The 18691-nt window shown below is 47.5% G+C and overlaps 1 protein-coding gene across 1 annotated transcript in view; it reads left to right on the forward strand.

The window, feature by feature from the left end:
- The first annotated feature begins 4639 nt into the window (after positions 1–4639).
- The window catches only part of LOC134984083 (zinc finger protein OZF-like), a 48621-nt gene continuing 34569 nt past the window's right edge, over positions 4640–18691 (forward strand). Inside the window, exon 1 of the mRNA XM_063949719.1 lies at positions 4640–5672. Coding sequence (XP_063805789.1) covers positions 4664–5672 — 1009 coding nt within the window. The 5' untranslated portion in view covers positions 4640–4663. The remainder of the gene's footprint in view (positions 5673–18691) is intronic.

Raw genomic sequence — 18691 nt, forward strand, 5'->3', positions numbered from 1 at the left:
TGCATCGCTTGATAACCCTGTCTCCAAGAACAAGGGTGTCTCTTCTATGGTGGCTGCAGAGTGCTCATCTTCTGGAGGGCCGCAGATTCGGCATACAGGACTGGGTCCTGGTGACCACGGATGCCAGCCTGCGAGGCTGGGGGGCAGTCACAAAGGGAAGAAACTTCCAAGGACTATGGTCAAGTCAGGAGACTTCTCTTCACATAAATATTCTGGAGCTAAGGGCCATCTACAATGCCCTAAGTCAAGCAAAATCCCTGCTCCTAAATCAGCCGGTGCTGATCCAGTCAGACAACATCACGGCAGTCGCCCATGTGAATCGACAGGGCGGCACAAGAAGCAGGATGGCAATGGCAGAAGCCACAAGAATTCTCCGATGGGCGGAAAATCATGTACTAGCACTGTCAGCAGTGTTCATTCCGGGTGTAGACAACTGGGAAGCAGACTCTCAGCAGGCACGACCTCCACCCGGGAGAGTGGGGGCTTCATCCAGAAGTCTTCCAAATGATTACAAATCAGTGGGGTCGTCCACAGGTGGACATGATGGCGTCCCGTCTAAACAAAAAACTAGAGAGGTATTGCGCCAGGTCAAGAGACCCTCAGGCGATAGCGGTGGACGCTCTGGTAGCACCGTGGGTGTACCAGTCAGTTTATGTGTTCCCTCCTCTGCCGCTCATACCAAAGGTATTGAGAATAATAAGAAAGCGAGGAGTAAACACAATTCTCGTAGTTCCGGATTGGCCAAGAAGAGCGTGGTACCCAGAACTTCAAGAGATGATCTCAGAGGACCCGTGGCCTCTGCCACTCAGACAAGACCTGCTACAGCAGGGGCCCTGTCTGTTCCAAGACTTACCGCGGCTGCGTTTAACGGCATGGCGGTTGAACACCGGATCCTGAAGGAAAAGGGCATTCCGGAGGAAGTCATTCCTACGCTTATTAAAGCCAGGAAAGAAGTTACAGCAAATCATTATCACCGCATATGGCGGAAATATGTTGCATGGTGTGAGGCCGAAAAGGCCCCAACAGAGGAATTTCAACTAGGTCGATTTCTGCATTTCCTGCAAGCAGGAGTGAATATGGGCCTAAAACTGGGCTCCATTAAGGTACAGATCTCGGCTCTGTCGATTTTCTTTCAGAAAGAACTAGCTTCAGTACTTGAAGTTCAGACATTTGTAAAGGGAGTGCTGCATATTCAGCCCCCGTTTGTGCCTCCCGTGGCACCTTGGGACCTCAACGTGGTGTTGAGTTTCTTAAAATCACATTGGTTTGAACCACTAAAAACCGTGGATCTGAAATATCTCACGTGGAAAGTGGTTATGTTATTGGCCTTGGCTTCTGCCAGGCGAGTATCAGAATTGGCGGCTTTGTCTTGTAAAAGCCCTTATCTGATTTTCCATATGGATAGGGCAGAATTGAGGACTCGTCCCCAGTTTCTACCTAAGGTGGTGTCAGCGTTTCACCTGAATCAGCCTATTGTGGTGCCTGCGGCTACTAAGGACTTGGAGGACTCCAAGTTGTTGGACGTGGTCAGGGCCCTGAAAATTTATGTTTCCAGAATGGCTGGAGTCAGGAAATCTGACTCGTTGTTTATCCTATATGCGCCCAACAAGCTGGGTGCTCCTGCTTCTAAGCAGACTATTGCTCGTTGGATTTGTAGTACAATTCAGCTTGCGCATTCTGTGGCAGGCCTGCCACAGCCAAAATCTGTTAATGCCCATTCCACAAGGAAGGTGGGCTCATCTTGGGCGGCTGCCCGAGGGGTCTCGGCTTTACAACTTTGCCGAGCTGCTACTTGGTCAGGGGCAAACACGTTTGCAAAATTCTATAAATTTGATACCCTGGCTGAGGAGGACCTGGAGTTCTCTCATTCGGTGCTGCAGAGTCATCCGCACTCTCCCGCCCGTTTGGGAGCTTTGGTATAATCCCCATGGTCCTTACGGAGTTCCCAGCATCCACTAGGACGTCAGAGAAAATAAGAATTTACTCACAGGTAATTCTATTTCTCGTAGTCCGTAGTGGATGCTGGGCGCCCATCCCAAGTGCGGTTTATCTGCAATACTTGTAAATAGTTATTGTTAACTAAATCGGGTTATTGTTGAGCCATCTGTTGAGAGGCTATGTTGTTTCATACTGTTAACTGGTTTTCATATCACGAGTTGTACGGTGTGATTGGTGTGGCTGGTATGAGTCTTACCCGGGATTCAAAATCCTTCCTTATTGTGTACGCTCGTCCGGGCACAGTATCCTAACTGAGGCTTGGAGGAGGGTCATAGGGGGAGGGGCCAGTGCACACCAGGTAGTCTAAGATCTTTCTAGAGTGCCCAGCCTCCTTCGGGGCCCGCTGTTCCCCATGGTCCTTACGGAGTTCCCAGCATCCACTACGGACTACGAGAAATAGAATTACCGGTGAGTAAATTCTTATTTTTTAGACAGCCTAGATACAGAAGTGTCTGCTATAGGTGGGTTTTCCCACTTCTTTCTATCCTCTTCAGGGAAAGGGAAAGCAATGAGAATTCTTTTAGAGATCTGGAATTTTTTCTCTGGGTTTTCCCAGGATTTTTCAAACAAGGAGTTTAACTCCTTAGAAGCAGGGAAGGTGAGGGAGGATTTCTTATTTACTGTAATATAAGATTCCTCTACTTGTTCCGGAACCTTCTCAGAAATATGCAAAACATATGGCTTCAATCATTAGCTGCACCCCTTTAGCAATGGATGCATCCCCCCCTGCATATCGCCATCACCGTCCCCTGTATCAGAGTCGGTATCAGTGTCAGCTTGCATTATCTGGGCAAGTGTACGTTTTTTGGGGTATGTAGGGGGGGTTTTAGATGAAGTAGTGGGAGCTGAATACTTCAAATCCACTACAGATTGTCTCAAAAACCTGCGTCTCTTTCTCAGTATGTGACATCCTTGTTGAAATCTGGGATATCATTCCCCTTAAAGAATCCACCCATGGGGGTTTGGATTCAGAAGGCTGAGACAACACATTGCAGTCCGGAGTACATGGAATAGACTCCACAGGAGAAGATACACACTCTGCAGCATAGGACACAGAGTCCTTAGACATGGCAATGTGGATATACACTTACACACACACACACACACACACACACACAGGAAAATGTCAGACACAGTTTCCCCCAGAGTACCTTCAGAGAGTCATAGAGTATAAGGAGCCAGCCACACAGCGCCCCTGTAGACAGTTATTATTATAAAAGCCCGGCGCTGACTGACTGACCTTAATAGGGAGGGCAGCGCTCCCTGTCAGTGTTCTAGTTCCTATAATCTGCAGGGAGAAAATGGCGCTGGTGAGTGCTGGATCCACTCTGAGAGGAAGCCCCGCCCCTTGTAATGGCTTCCCGCACTAATTGTTTATACTGGCCTGAGGATTTTAGTGATAACAGGTATATTAGCCCCTGTTATCTGCGTGACCAGTGTAGGGTTTATCCATGCTGGCTCAGGACGCCCCTCAAAGCGCCTACACTGTGTGTTGCTGAGCCTTCCTGGAGCACAGCCTGTCAGAGCTGCGCTCCCACCCTTGTGCCGCCATACCCGCCGGCGACCCGCAAACCGGGTCGCCGACGCTGTACTCAACACTTTCTTCTGGCTTTGTTAGGGGGTGGCGGCCGTACTGCGGGAGTGAGTAGTCGCCCGTGGGCTTGTGATCAGCACCCTCAGGAGCTCAGTGTCCTGTCAGTGGAGTAGAGAACCATTAACTCTTCAAGACGTTGGTTCCTTCCCCCTCCCTAAGTCCCACGAAGCAGGGATTCTGTGGCCAGCAGCCTTCCTGTAACCTAACTAACTCTAGAAAATAAAAAACTAAGAAAACTCCTAGGAGCTCCCCTAGCTGTGACCGGCTCCTCCGTGCACATTTTCTAAACTGAGTCTGGTAGGAGGGGCATAGAGGGAGGGGCCAGCCTATACTATTAAACTCTTAAAGTGCCAGTGGCTCCCAAAGGACCCGTCTATACCCCATGGTACTAAATGGACCCCAGCATCCTCTAGGACGTAAAATAAAGTAGATTATAACCTAGCAGATGATGATGATGATTACAGGGTATCATATGTTGTATTGCAGGTAATATACCTTGTTCCACACCTACTCTGCTGTAGCAATATACCTTATATAAGGGTGAGTAACACATGTACAGGCTTACCAGCGTATGAGCACACACATAAAGGAATGCTACCTTACCAATGCTTCCAGGAGTAACGTTAGGAGACATTTCTCTGATCCATCAGCTCATATGACTGATGTTATTGTTCATCTAGAATCTCCAATTCATACGATATGTTCCCCATCCATTGTTTTACATTGGTGCTGACATAGGACTTGGCGAGTGACTACATCTCCATTTATACTTCATGGTTAGTTACCAGTACAAGAGAGAGATATATCTAAGTCTTATTATAATATTACATATGTTATTGTGAGTGTTCTCAGGAGGGTGGACACAATGATAGTCTGAGACACAATACTATAAAGCCTTCATTAAAAGTTATGTTTTATTATACACACACATTTACAATTAAGTGTCCCAGAGAGTCGTCTTCTCCTATTGTTTACAAGATTAATATTGTTACAGAAAATGTCACATTTCCATAATGTGTTTTATTTCCAGCAGATGGACACACAAGCAGGAATATCTCAGAAGGACATCTAATGTTATCCCCGGATTGTGACATAAAAGATAATGACAGTAGACAGGATTCTCCAGGAGATAATCCCATTACCCCAATTATACATCCAGCTCTATCAGCTGATCCCTCTGATCCTGGGAAATGTTCTTCTGATCACTCTGATATTGGTGCATCTGTTACAGCTCTGACAGTAGATACAGTGTTTCCCTGTTCTATAGATGCCAAATGTTTTACACAGAACACAAAACTTATTACCCATCAGCCAGCTAAGGCAGGACAGAGGCCATTTCCATGTTCTGAGTGTGGGAAATGTTTTACATACAAATCAGCTCTTGTTACACATCAGAGAAGACACACAGGTGAGAAGCCATTTCCATGTTCTGAGTGTGGGAAATGTTTTGCACACAAATCAGCTCTTGTTAGACATAACAGAAATCTCACAGGTGAGAAGCCATTTTCTTGCTCTGAGTGTGGGAAATGTTTTGTACGTAAATCACATCTTGTTATACATTACAGAAGTCACACAGGTGAGAAGCCATTTTCTTGCTCTGAATGCGGGAAATGTTTTACACAGAAATCAGATCTTATTGCACATCAACGAACTCACACAGGTGAGAAGCCATTTCCATGTTCTGAGTGTGGGAAATGTTTTACACAGAAATCAGATCTTATTACACATCAGCGAACTCACACAGGTGAGAAGCCATTTCCATGTTCTGAGTGTGGGAAATGTTTTACACAGAAATCAGATCTTATTACACATCAGCGAACTCACACAGGTGAGAAGCCATTTCCATGTTCTGAGTGTGGGAAATGTTTTGCACACAAATCAGCTCTTGTTAGACATAACCGAAATCACACAGGTGAGAAGTCATTTTCTTGCTCTGAGTGTGGGAAATGTTTTGTACGTAAATCACATCTAGTTATACATTACAGAAGTCACACAGGTGAGAAGCCATTTTCTTGCTCTGAATGCGGGAAATGTTTTACACAGAAATCAGATCTTGTTAGACATCACAGAAGTCACACAGGTGAGAAGCCATTTCTATACTCTGAGAAATAAATCCGCTCTTGTTGCACACAATAGACATCACTCAGGTGAGGAACCATTTTAATCTTCTGGAGTATACTTATCATTGCCATGCGTTGTTCTTCAAGGTTCTTATCCTATCTCCTATGCTTTTTGCAATATACATGTTACCACTGAGCGAAATAATCAGATGTCATGCCCTCATCTACCACTGCTATGCAGATGACCTGTCTTTTGCTCTGGGTACTGAGAACTCAGTACCAATCCTAAATGGTTGTCTAGCTGAGCTCCAGGTGTGGGTGATGCCAGTTGGCTGTGACTCAGTCCTGGTGAAACAGGTCTTTATGATAGAAGCTCACCAACAAAGGGCAGGGCTACAGCTCAGCTTTGCTACCAGCCAGACTTACGCTTGGGGGTTCAGAGTTACAAAATGCTGATCATGTGCGGAATCTTGGTGTCCTGGATGGTGGAGTGACACTTAGACATCAGGTATCAGCCACAATCATATCCTCATCTGAGGAACATAGCCAGACTCCAGCACTTATTTCCCTCAGAAGATCTTCCTACAGTCATACATTCACTTGTATCATCACACATAGACTACTGCAATGTCCTCTACCTGGGTCTCCCAGCAATAGAATTGCACTGCTTGTAGCTTGTACAGAATGCTGCAGCCAGGCTGTTACCTAACCGGCCCGTTCCTGCCACATAACACCCATTCTCTGCTCCCTTCACCGGCTGCCTGTAAAATGGTGACTCTTTTACATAATCTTACTGACTCTCCCAGCCCTACATGACCAGGGTCAGTGGTACCAGAAGCAGCTTCTGCCTCCTTACTGACTTACTGTAGGCCCCTATTACAGAATCTTACTGACTCTCCCAGCCCTACATGACCAGGGTCAGTGGTACCAGAAGCAGCTTCTGCCTCCTTACTGACTTACTGTAGGCCCCTATTACATAATCTTACTGACTCTCCCAGCCCTACATGACCAGGGTCCATGGTACCAGAAGCAGCTTCTGCCTCCTTACTGACTTACTGTAGGCACCCTATTACATAATCTTACTGACTCTCCCAGCCCTACATGACCAGGGTCCATGTACCAGAAGCAGCTTCTGCCTCCTTACTGACTTACTGTAGGCCCCTATTACATAATCTTACTGACTCTCCCAGCCCTACATGACCAGGGTCCATGTACCAGAAGCAGCTTCTGCCTCCTTACTGACTTACTGTAGGCATCCTATTACATAATCTTACTGACTCTCCCAGCCCTACATGACCAGGGTCCATGTACCAGAAGCAGCTTCTGCCTCCTTACTGACTTACTGTAGGCACCCTATTACATAATCTTACTGACTCTCCCAGCCCTACATGACCAGGGTCCATGTACCAGAAGCAGCATCTGCTATCCTTACTGACTTACTGTAGGCCCCTATTACATAATCTTACTGACTCTCCCAGCCAGGGTCCATGTACCAGAAGCAGCTTCTGCCTCCTTACTGACTTACTGTAGGCCCCTATTACATAATCTTACTGACTCTCCCAGCCCTACATGACCAGGGTCCATGTACCAGAAGCAGCTTCTGCCTCCTTACTGACTTACTGTAGGCCCCTATTACATAATCTTACTGACTCTCCCAGCCCTACATGACCAGGGTCCATGTACCAGAAGCAGCTTCTGCCTCCTTACTGACTTACTGTAGGCCCCTATTACATAATCTTACTGACTCTCCCAGCCCTACATGACCAGGGTCCATGTACCAGAAGCAGCATCTGCTATCCTTACTGACTTACTGTAGGCCCCTATTACATAATCTTACTGACTCTCCCAGCCCTACATGACCTGGGTCCATGGTACCAGAAGCAGCTTCTGCCTCCTTACTGACTTACTGTAGTCCCCTATTACACAATCTTACTGACTCTCCCAGCCCTACATGACCAGGGTCCATGTACCAGAAGCAGCTTCTGCCTCCTTACTGACTTACTGTAGGCACCCTATTACATAATCTTACTGACTCTCCCAGCCCTACATGACCAGGGTCCATGTACCAGAAGCAGCTTCTGCCTCCTTACTGACTTACTGTAGGCCCCTATTACATAATCTTACTGACTCTCCCAGCCCTACATGACCAGGGTCCATGTACCAGAAGCAGCTTCTGCCTCCTTACTGACTTACTGTAGGCATCCTATTACATAATCTTACTGACTCTCCCAGCCCTACATGACCAGGGTCCATGTACCAGAAGCAGCTTCTGCCTCCTTAGTGACTTACTGTAGGCACCCTATTACATAATCTTACTGACTCTCCCAGCCCTACATGACCAGGGTCCATGTACCAGAAGCAGCATCTGCTATCCTTACTGACTTACTGTAGGCCCCTATTACATAATCTTACTGACTCTCCCAGCCCTACATGACCAGGGTCCATGTACCAGAAGCAGCTTCTGCCTCCTTACTGACTTACTGTAGGCCCCTATTACATAATCTTACTGACTCTCCCAGCCCTACATGACCAGGGTCCATGTACCAGAAGCAGCATCTGCTATCCTTACTGACTTACTGTAGGCCCCTATTACATAATCTTACTGACTCTCCCAGCCCTACATGACCAGGGTCCATGTACCAGAAGCAGCTTCTGCCTCCTTACTGACTTACTGTAGGCCCCTATTACATAATCTTACTGACTCTCCCAGCCCTACATGACCTGGGTCCATGTACCAGAAGCAGCTTCTGCCTCCTTACTGACTTACTGTAGGCCCCTATTACACAATCTTACTGACTCTCCCAGCCCTACATGACCAGGGTCCATGTACCAGAAGCAGCTTCTGCCTCCTTACTGACTTACTGTAGGCACCCTATTACATAATCTTACTGACTCTCCCAGCCCTACATGACCAGGGTCCATGTACCAGAAGCAGCTTCTGCCTCCTTACTGACTTACTGTAGGCCCCTATTACATAATCTTACTGACTCTCCCAGCCCTACATGACCAGGGTCCATGTACCAGAAGCAGCTTCTGCCTCCTTACTGACTTACTGTAGGCATCCTATTACATAATCTTACTGACTCTCCCAGCCCTACATGACCAGGGTCCATGTACCAGAAGCAGCTTCTGCCTCCTTAGTGACTTACTGTAGGCACCCTATTACATAATCTTACTGACTCTCCCAGCCCTACATGACCAGGGTCCATGTACCAGAAGCAGCATCTGCTATCCTTACTGACTTACTGTAGGCCCCTATTACATAATCTTACTGACTCTCCCAGCCCTACATGACCAGGGTCCATGTACCAGAAGCAGCTTCTGCCTCCTTACTGACTTACTGTAGGCCCCTATTACATAATCTTACTGACTCTCCCAGCCCTACATGACCAGGGTCCATGTACCAGAAGCAGCTTCTGCCTCCTTACTGACTTACTGTAGGCCCCTATTACATAATCTTACTGACTCTCCCAGCCCTACATGACCAGGGTCCATGTACCAGAAGCAGCTTCTGCCTCCTTACTGTATTACTGTAGACCCCTATTACATAATTTTACTGACTCTCCCAGCCCTACATGACCAGGGTCCATGTACCAGAAGCAGCTTCTGCCTTCTTACTGACTTACTGTAGTTCCCTATTACAGAATCTTACTGACTCTCCCAGCCCTACATGACCAGGATCCATGTACCAGAAGCAGCTTCTGCCTCCTTACTGACTTACTGTAGGCCCCTATTACATAATGTTACTGACTCTCCCAGCCCTACATGACCAGGGTCCATGTACCAGAAAGAAGCAGCTTCTGCCTCCTTACTGACTTACTGTAGGCCCCTATTACATAATCTTACTGACTCTCCCAGCCCTACATGACCAGGGTCCATGGCACCAGAAGCAGCTTCTGCCTCCTTACTGCCCTGTTTCTTCCACCTGCAGATGAAGGACTGTTACCAGCAGTACCAAGAATCCCCAAGAAGTTCTGAGATGTCAGAGGTGGAGACAGGGTGGTAGCACTAGTGCTGTAGCGGGGGCTGCCGGAGGCACTGTCTGTGGGTAATATTGTCCCCAAGCAGCGCTAAGGTGTCAGAGGGGAGACAGGGCGGGTGGCAGTAGCGGAAAGAGAGGGTGGATGGTCACAGTGCAGTACCAGGGGCTGCTGGAGGCAGTAAAGAGGTGTATGGGTCCCGCACAGAGTCAGTTGATAATTAGACTTAATGATGATTATACTTCCTTATGTCTAATTAATCCCTTGTATGTGTTACTGTTATTTGCTGTGTCAGCCTTTATGTGTGTTCTGTGTAATAATCCTGAAAGTAGTGCTGCTACCGATCTCATATCATTTGTAGTAACTTGGAAAAGATGAGATATGAGGTGCACTCTGGAAGCTTATAGGGGGTTAATCAGAGATGAACGCAGATGTGACATCACGCAGCCCCCCCGGAAAATGGTCCCGGCCCGCCCACGTTCACCCCTCAGGGATGTGACCACAATGTGTGTGTCTGCGCGGCCGCTGCGTACGTGCATTTTGTCACCACCAGCAAACTGCTGCACGACGCTATTGCGGCTGGTTCTGAATGACCCCCATAGGGTTTTGGCTCCTGATGTGTATCTGTTTTACTTACCTGCAATACTATAATGTAACTTGAATTGTTTCTGTGATTTAAGGACATTTTATCCATGTTGTGCAGAGTAAAGTATTTTTTAAGTTTAAAATATAGAGAAAAATCTGTTTATTAAAGATATAAAATAAAGTTGTTTAAAAACAAAAGATTTCCGTTGAGTCTTTTTATGTGTCTGTGTATTATCTTATTTCCAGATAATTGTCGCTATGATGGCAGAAACAATTTCCTGTTAATGTGTCACTTGTATTGTTACTTTTGTGTCCAGCGGGTGGGCTCGGAAATGTTATCCTTTTCCTCGCAGCCCCAGTTGCTGGAGAAAATGAAGGAGGAGCTGTTGGCGGGTCACGTTCCGCTTGAGTTGACCATTTTCTCACCAGCAGGTCTTTCCACCTAGTGTTCACTCTAGGCTGTTTTAGCAGGGCGCCGCACCCTGCCCGTTTTTTAACAGGCAAAACCCGCCCTGCCCCTTTTGCGGCGCCCTGCTAAAACAGCCGCCCGCTCCCTGCCCTCCCGGCGTGTATAGATGCCGTGCGCATGCGCGCGGCATCCATTCACGCATTGGGAGAGGGCTGGGGGAAGCCCAGTACCGACGGAGGTGCTGGGCACGCCCCCAACAGTGACGTCGCCGGCCACAGACGCTCTCTATAGTAGCGTCTGTGGGTCGCACCGCCCCCTAAAATGACGGAGGCGTGGCCACGCCCCCTAATTTGCGTGGCCGCGCCCCCATTTCGGGCGCGCGCATGTGCCCCCCTGAGTCCGGCGCCCTGCCCCAGTTCACTCCTAGAGTGAACACTACCACCTCTGCAGACTTGTGTCCGGAAAGAGAGATACAACGTAGGCTTTAAACCTAGGATCGAGCACGGTGGCCAAAATGTAGTGCTCTGATTTCAAGAGATTGACCACCCTTGAATCCTGGCAAAGCGAATGAAGGTCTCCATCCACAAGTATTTCCAGGGAAGACGTTAAGTCTGAGGGACTATGCACAGGCCCAAATGATAATTGTTTTATGATCCTTCTATGTATGAACCAACCGATAGAGGGAATAATCCGAAAGTGTTAATACCAAAGATTAGCTAATCTGGTTGGAGGTGCGCCATTAAGCAAATTGCAATGATTGGTTAGGGGGTTTAGAAAAAAACGCTAGTGGGCTTATATCTAAAGAAGTCTTAATATGTGGTGCACTCTTTTTTTCTTTATGTTTCATGAATAAATTAAAACATAACTTTTATTTTTTTATTTAAGATAGATTTTTCAATAGGCATGACATAAGACAATTGATTGTCAGCCTGGAAAGACAAAAAAATGAATGAAAGACATGAAATAATTTATATACCAGCACTACCTATGTATGGGTATATGGGTAGAGCAATAATTGATATAAGCAAGTGAAATATAAAAGGAATTTATACAGGTTTTATTTATCAAATTTATGAGATCCTTTCACAACGGGATTGTGATCTCAGAAAAATCCTGTTTTACAGCTGTGCCCTGCAGAGCGTTACTACTGCATGCAACCTAAGTGCTCCCTGCAGAGCATTACTACTGCATACAACCTAAGTGCTCCCTGCAGAGCGTTACTACTGCATACAACTTAAGTGCTCCCTGCAGAGCATTACTACTGCATACAACCTAAGTGCTCCCTGCAGTGTTACTACTGCTTACAACCTAAGTGCTCCCTGCAGAGCGTTACTACTGCATACAACCTTAGTGCTCCCTGCAGAGCGTTACTACTGCATACAACTTAAGTGCTCCCTGCAGTGTTACTACTGCATACAACCTAAGTGCTCCTTGCAGAGCGTCACTACTACATACAACCTAAGTGCTCCCTGCAGAGCGTTACTGCTGCATACAACCTAAGTGCTCCCTGCAGAGCGTTACTGCTGCATACAACCTAAGTGCTCCCTGCAGAGCGTTACTACTGCATACAACCTAAGCGGCCTTTTCTGATAACCACTATGTCTTACAATGACCACTTTGTTACTACCCGTAGCGTATCACACGCTAAGACAGTGGCCCTCATTCCGAGTTGTTCGCTCGCAAGCTGCTTTTAGCAGAGTTACACACGCTAAGCAGCCGCCTACTGGGAGTGAATCTTAGCTTCTTAAAATTGCGAACGAAAGATTCTCAAAATTGCGATTACACACCTCTTAGCAGTTTCTGAGTAGCTCCAGACTTACTCGGCATCTGCGATCAGTTCAGTGCTTGTCGTTCCTGGTTTGACGTCACAAACACACCCAGCGTTCACCCAGACACTCCTCCGTTTCTCCAGCCACTCCTGCGTTTTTCCCAGAAACGGTAGCGTTTTTTCACACACACCCATAAAATGGCCTGTTTCCGTCCAGAAACACCCACTTCCTGTCAATCACACTACGATCGCCTGAACGAAGAAAAAGCCGTGAGTAAAATACCCAACTTCATAGCAAATTTACTTGGCGCAGTCGCAGTGCGAACATTGCGCATGCGCACTAAGCGGAAAATCGCTGCGATGCGAAGACATTTACCGAGCGAACAACTCGGAATGACCACCAGTGTTACTACCTATAATGTATAACAGTGGGATCGTTCTCAAAGGCACAAAGAAACATATGTTCAATGTTTCACTTGCTTATATCAATTATTGCTCTACCCATAAACCCATACATAGGTAATGCTGGTATATAAATTATTTTATATCTTTCTTTAAGTTTTTGTCTTTCCAGGCTGACAATTGTCTTATGTCATGCCTATTGAAAAATCTATCTTAAATAAAAATAATAAACGTTATGTTTTCATTTATTCATGGAACATAAACAAAAAAGAGTGCGCCACACATTAAGCCTTCTTTAGATATAAACCCTCCATCCACAAGTCCCACATACTTAGCGAAATTGCTCCGTGTTAGCTCCTCCTTCAACACCCTTAGAAAGTTTCTCCCTTTGAAAGCTTTCACCCCACACTGAATCAGCTACGCTGTTTCAGCTAGACTACAAACTAATATCATACCAATCATGTGATGGCGTTGCCGACGGAGACACAATCATCTGCTCCACCTCCTCCTTGGATGAGCCTTCTGCTTCAGACATGTCGACACACGCGTACCGACACTCTCACACACACACACACACATACACACAGGGATCTATCTATAAGAGGACAGGTCCCCAACAAGGACCTTTGGAGAGACAGAGAGAGAGTATGCCAGCACACACCCAGCGCCAACTGACACTGGAAACAATTCCCAGATATAGCACTTTTATATTATGTCAATCGTGTAATACACTCACTGCGCCAAAATGTGCCCCCTCCTCCCCCTCTTTTTCAGCCCTGTGTCACCGTTCTGCAGGAGAGAGTCCGGGTAGACAGCTTCTCTTCAGCACACTGTGGAGAAAATGGCGCTGGTTAGCGCTGTGCAACCAAGCTCCGCCCCGTCTAGTGGCGGGCTTCGATCCCACTCAAATTTACAATTAATGGCGGGGGATAAACATATTCACTGACTCCGCAGCCTATATGTGTCTAATATGCCAAAAAAAGAAGTATATATTGCTGCCCAGGGCGCCCTGCACCCATCAGTGCCTGCCGTGTGTGTAACATGCGGGAGCAATGGCGCGCAGCGGAAACGCTGCACGCTTCCCTTAGTGAAGATCAGAAGTCTTCTGCCGCCTGAGACGTCTTCTTTTTTCTTATACTCACCCGGCTTCTATCTTCCGGCTCTGCGAGGAGGACGGCGGCGCGGCTCTGAGATGAACGGCAGGGGGAGACCTGCGTTCCGATTAGTGATGAGCGAGGTTCGGTTTTACTCGGTTTTACTCGGTTTTACTCGGTTCTCAAAACGGCATCTTATTGGCTATCCAAAACACGTGACATCCGTGAGCCAATAAGATGCCGTTTTGAGAACCGAGTAAAACCGAGTAAAACCGAATCCGCTCATCACTAGTTCCGATCCCTCTGGAGCTAATGGTGTCCAGTAGCCTAAGAAGCAGATCCTATCATTTAAGTAGGTCTGTTTCTCTCTCCTCAGTCCCACGATGCAGGGAGTCTGTTGCCAGCAGAGCTCCCTGAAAATAAAAAACCTAACAAAATTCTTTTATCGGAGAAACTCAGTAGAGCTCCCCTGTAGTGCACCCAGTCTCCTCTGGGCACAGAATCTAACTGAGGTCTGGAGGTGGGGCATAGAGGGAGGAACCAGTGCACACCCATATCTCCTGCCCATATCTCCTGCGGAGCCCGTTTAAACCCCATGGTCCTTACAGAGTCCCCAGCATCCTCTAGGACGTAAGAGAAATAAAAGCTATACAGCAATAATTAGATGCAAACAAAAGCTTTTATTATGAAATCATACAGGGGAGTATCCGCACCATATAGATGTAACATGCAACAAACCACTGCAGATGAAACCTGGGTGGCTCTAATGCACATGATAATGTACAGGGTATATTTGGATCGGATCTTGTATCTGCAAACACTCAACACTCCTTATCAAGATGAGTGTCTGCAACAAGTTAGGCAAACTAGAAGTGAAAACACGTTCCAATGGCCGCCATATTGTCATGCAGCAATACAGATTGTGCAAACTGGTATTAGACATTCACATTTATACAAAGCACAAGAGACCAAATAAACAGCAGAAAAAATAAGAATTTACTTACCGATAATTCTATTTCTCGTAGTCCGTAGTGGATGCTGGGGACTCCGTAAGGACCATGGGGAATAGTGGCTCCGCAGGAGACTGGGCACAAATAGAAAGCTTTAGGACTACCTGGTGTGCACTGGCTCCTCCCCCTATGACCCTCCTCCAGGCCTCAGTTAGGATACTGTGCCCGGAAGAGCTGACACAATAAGGAAGGATTTTTGAATCCCGGGTAAGACTCATACCAGCCACACCAATCACACCGTACAACTTGTGATATGAAACCCAGTTAACAGCATGATAACAGAGGAGCCTCTGAATAGATGGCTCACAACAAGAACCCGATTAGTTAACAATAACTATGTACAAGTATTGCAGACAATCCGCACTTGGGATGGGCGCCCAGCATCCACTACGGACTACGAGAAATAGAATTATCGGTAAGTAAATTCTTATTTTCTCTGACGTCCTAGTGGATGCTGGGGACTCCGTAAGGACCATGGGGATTATACCAAAGCTCCCAAATGGGCGGGAGAGTGCGGATGACTCTGCAGCACCGAATGAGTGTCAAATTTGTAAAATTTTACAAAAGTATTTGACCCTGACCAAGTAGAAGTTGTAAAGCCGAGACCCCTCGGGCAGCCGCCCAAGATGAACCCACCTTCCTTGTGGAGTGGGCTTTTACAGATTTTGGCTGTGGCAGGCCTGCCACAGAATGCGCAAGCTGAATTGTACTACAAATCCAGCGAGCAATAGTCTGCTTAGAAGCAGGAGCACCCAGCTTGTTGGGTGCGTACAGGATAAACAGCGAGTCAGATTTTCTGACTCCAGCCGTCCTGGAAACATATATTTTCAGGGCCCTGACAACGTCCAGCAACTTGGAGTCCTCCAAGTCTTTCGTAGCCGCAGGCACCACAATAGGCTGGTTCAGGTGAAATGCTGAAACCATTTTAGGGAGAAACTGAGGACGAGTCCTCAATTCCGCCCTGTCCGAATGGAAAATCAGATAAGGGCTTTTACAGGATAAAGCCGCCAATTCCGACACGCGCCTGGCCGAAGCCAGGGCCAACAGCATGACCACTTTCCACGTGAGATATTTTAAATCCACAGATTTAAGTGGTTCAAACCAATGTGATTTTAGGAACCTCAAAACTACATCGAGATCCCAAGGTGCCACTGGAGGCACAAAAGGAGGCTGTATATGCAGCACTCCCTTGACAAACGTCTGAACTTCAGGAACTGAAGCCAGTTCTTTTTGGAAGAAAATCGACAGGGCCGAAATCTGAACCTTAATGGATCCCAATTTGAGGCCCATAGACACTCCTGTTTGCAGGAAATGCAGGAATCGACCAAGTTGAAATTCCTCCGTTGGGGCCTTCCTGGCCTCACACCACGCAACATATTTTCGCCAAATGCGGTGATAATGCTTTGCGGTTACATCCTTTCTGGCTTTTATCAAAGTAGGGATGACTTCCTCTGGAATGCCTTTTTCCTTCAGGATCCGGCGTTCAACCGCCATGCCGTCAAACGCAGCCGCGGTAAGTCTTGGAACAGACAGGGTCCCTGCTGGAGCAGGTCCCTTCTTAGAGGTAGAGGCCACGGGTCCTCTGTGAGCATCTCTTGAAGTTCCGGGTACCAAGTCCTTCTTGGCCAATCCGGAGCCACGAGAATAGTTCTTACTCCTCTCCGTCTTATAATTCTCAGTACCTTGGGTATGAGAGGCAGAGGAGGGAACACATAAACCGACTGGTACACCCACGGCGTTACCAGAGCGTCCACAGCTATCGCCTGAGGGTCCCTTGACCTGGCGCAATAACTTTTTAGTTTTTTTGTTGAGGCGGGATGCCATCATGTCCACCTTTGGTTTTTCCCAACAGCTTATAATCATGTGGAAGACTTCCGGGTGAAGTCCCCACTCTCCCGGGTGGAGGTCGTGTCTGCTGAGGAAGTCTGCTTCCCAGTTGTCCACTCCCGGAATAAACACTTCTGACAGTGCTATCACATGATTTTCGCCCATCGGAGAATCCTTGCAGCTTCTGCCATCGCCCTCCTGCTTCTTGTGCCGCCCTGTCTGTTTACGTGGGCGACCGCCGTGATGTTGTCCGACTGGATCAACACCGGCTGGTCCTGAAGCAGAGGTCTCGCTTGGCTTAGGGCATTGTAAATGGCCCTTAGCTCCAGGATATTTATGTGAAGTGAGGTCTCCAGGTTTGACCACAATCCCTGGAAATTTCTTCCCTGTGTGACTGCTCCCCAGCCTCGAAGGCTGGCATCCGTCGTCACCAGGACCCAGTCCTGAATGCAGAATCTGCGGCCCTCTAACAGATGAGCACTCTGCAACCACCACAGGAGAGACACCCTTGTCCTTGGTGACAGGGTTATACGCTGATGCATCTGAAGATGCGATCCGGACCATTTTTCCAGCAGGTCCCACTGGAAAGTTCTTGCGTGGAATCTGCCGAATGGAATTGCTTCGTAAGAAGCCACCATTTTTCCCAGGACCCTTGTGCATTGAAGCACTGATACTTGACCTGGTTTTAGGAGGTTTCTGACTAGATCGGATAACTTCCTGGCTTTCTCCTCCGGGAGAAATACCTTTTTCTGGACTGTGTCCAGAATCATCCTTAGGAACAGAAGACGTGTCGTCGGGATCAGCTGTGATTTTGGAATATTGAGAATCCAACCGTGCTGTCGTAACACTTCTTGAGATAGTGCTACCCCGACTACCAACTGTTCCCTGGATCTCGCCCTTATCAGGAGATCGTCCAAGTATGGGATAATTAAAACTCCCTTCCTTCGAAGGAGTATCATCATTTCGGTCATTACCTTGGTAAAGACCCTCGGTGCCGTGGACAATCCAAACGGCAGCGTTTGGAACTGATAGTGGCAGTTCTGTACCACAAACCTGAGGTACCCTTGGTGAGAAGGGTAAATTGGGACATGCAGGTAAGCATCCTTGATGTCCAGTGACACCATATAATCCCCTTCCTCCAGGCTCGAGATAACCGCTCTGAGTGACTCCATCTTGAATTTGAACTTCTTTATGTAAGTGTTCAATGACTTTAGATTTAAAATGGGTCTCACCGAGCCGTCCGGCTTCGGTACCACAAACCTTGTGGAATAATACCCCTTTCCTTGTTGCAGGAGGGGTACCTTGGTTATCACCTGCTGGGAATACAGCTTGTGAATGGCTTCTAATACCGCCTCCCTGTCGGAGGGAGTTGTCGGTAAGGCAGACTTTAGGAAACGGCGAGGGGGAGACGTCTCGAATTCCAATTTGTACCCCTGAGATACTACCTGAAGGATCCAGGGATCTACTTGTGAGCGAGCCCACTGTGCGCTGAAATTCTTGAGACGGGCCCCCACCGTACCTGAGTCCACCTGTAGAGCCCCAGCGTCATGCTGAGGACTTGGCGGAAGCGGGGGAGGACTTCTTTTCCTGGGAACTGGCTGTTTGCTGCAGCCTTTTTCCTCTCCCTTTGCCACGGGGCAGAAAAGAGGAGCCTTTTGCCCGCTTGCCCTTATGGGGCCGAAAGGACTGCGCATGATAATACGATGTCTTCTTTTGCTGAGAGGCGACCTGGGGTAAAAACGTGGATTTCCCAGCAGTTGCCGTGGAAACCAGGTCCGACAGACCTACCCCAAATAACTCCTCCCCTTTATAAGGCAATACTTCCATATGCCTTTTAGAATCGGCATCACCTGACCACTGCCGAGTCCATAACCCTCTCCTGGCGGAAATGGACATAGCACTTATTCTTGATGCCAGCCGGCAAATATCCCTCTGTGCATCAAGCATGTATAAAAATGCATCTT

This window comes from Pseudophryne corroboree (assembly GCF_028390025.1).
Source record: "Pseudophryne corroboree isolate aPseCor3 chromosome 3 unlocalized genomic scaffold, aPseCor3.hap2 SUPER_3_unloc_34, whole genome shotgun sequence".
Taxonomy (NCBI): domain Eukaryota; kingdom Metazoa; phylum Chordata; class Amphibia; order Anura; family Myobatrachidae; genus Pseudophryne; species Pseudophryne corroboree.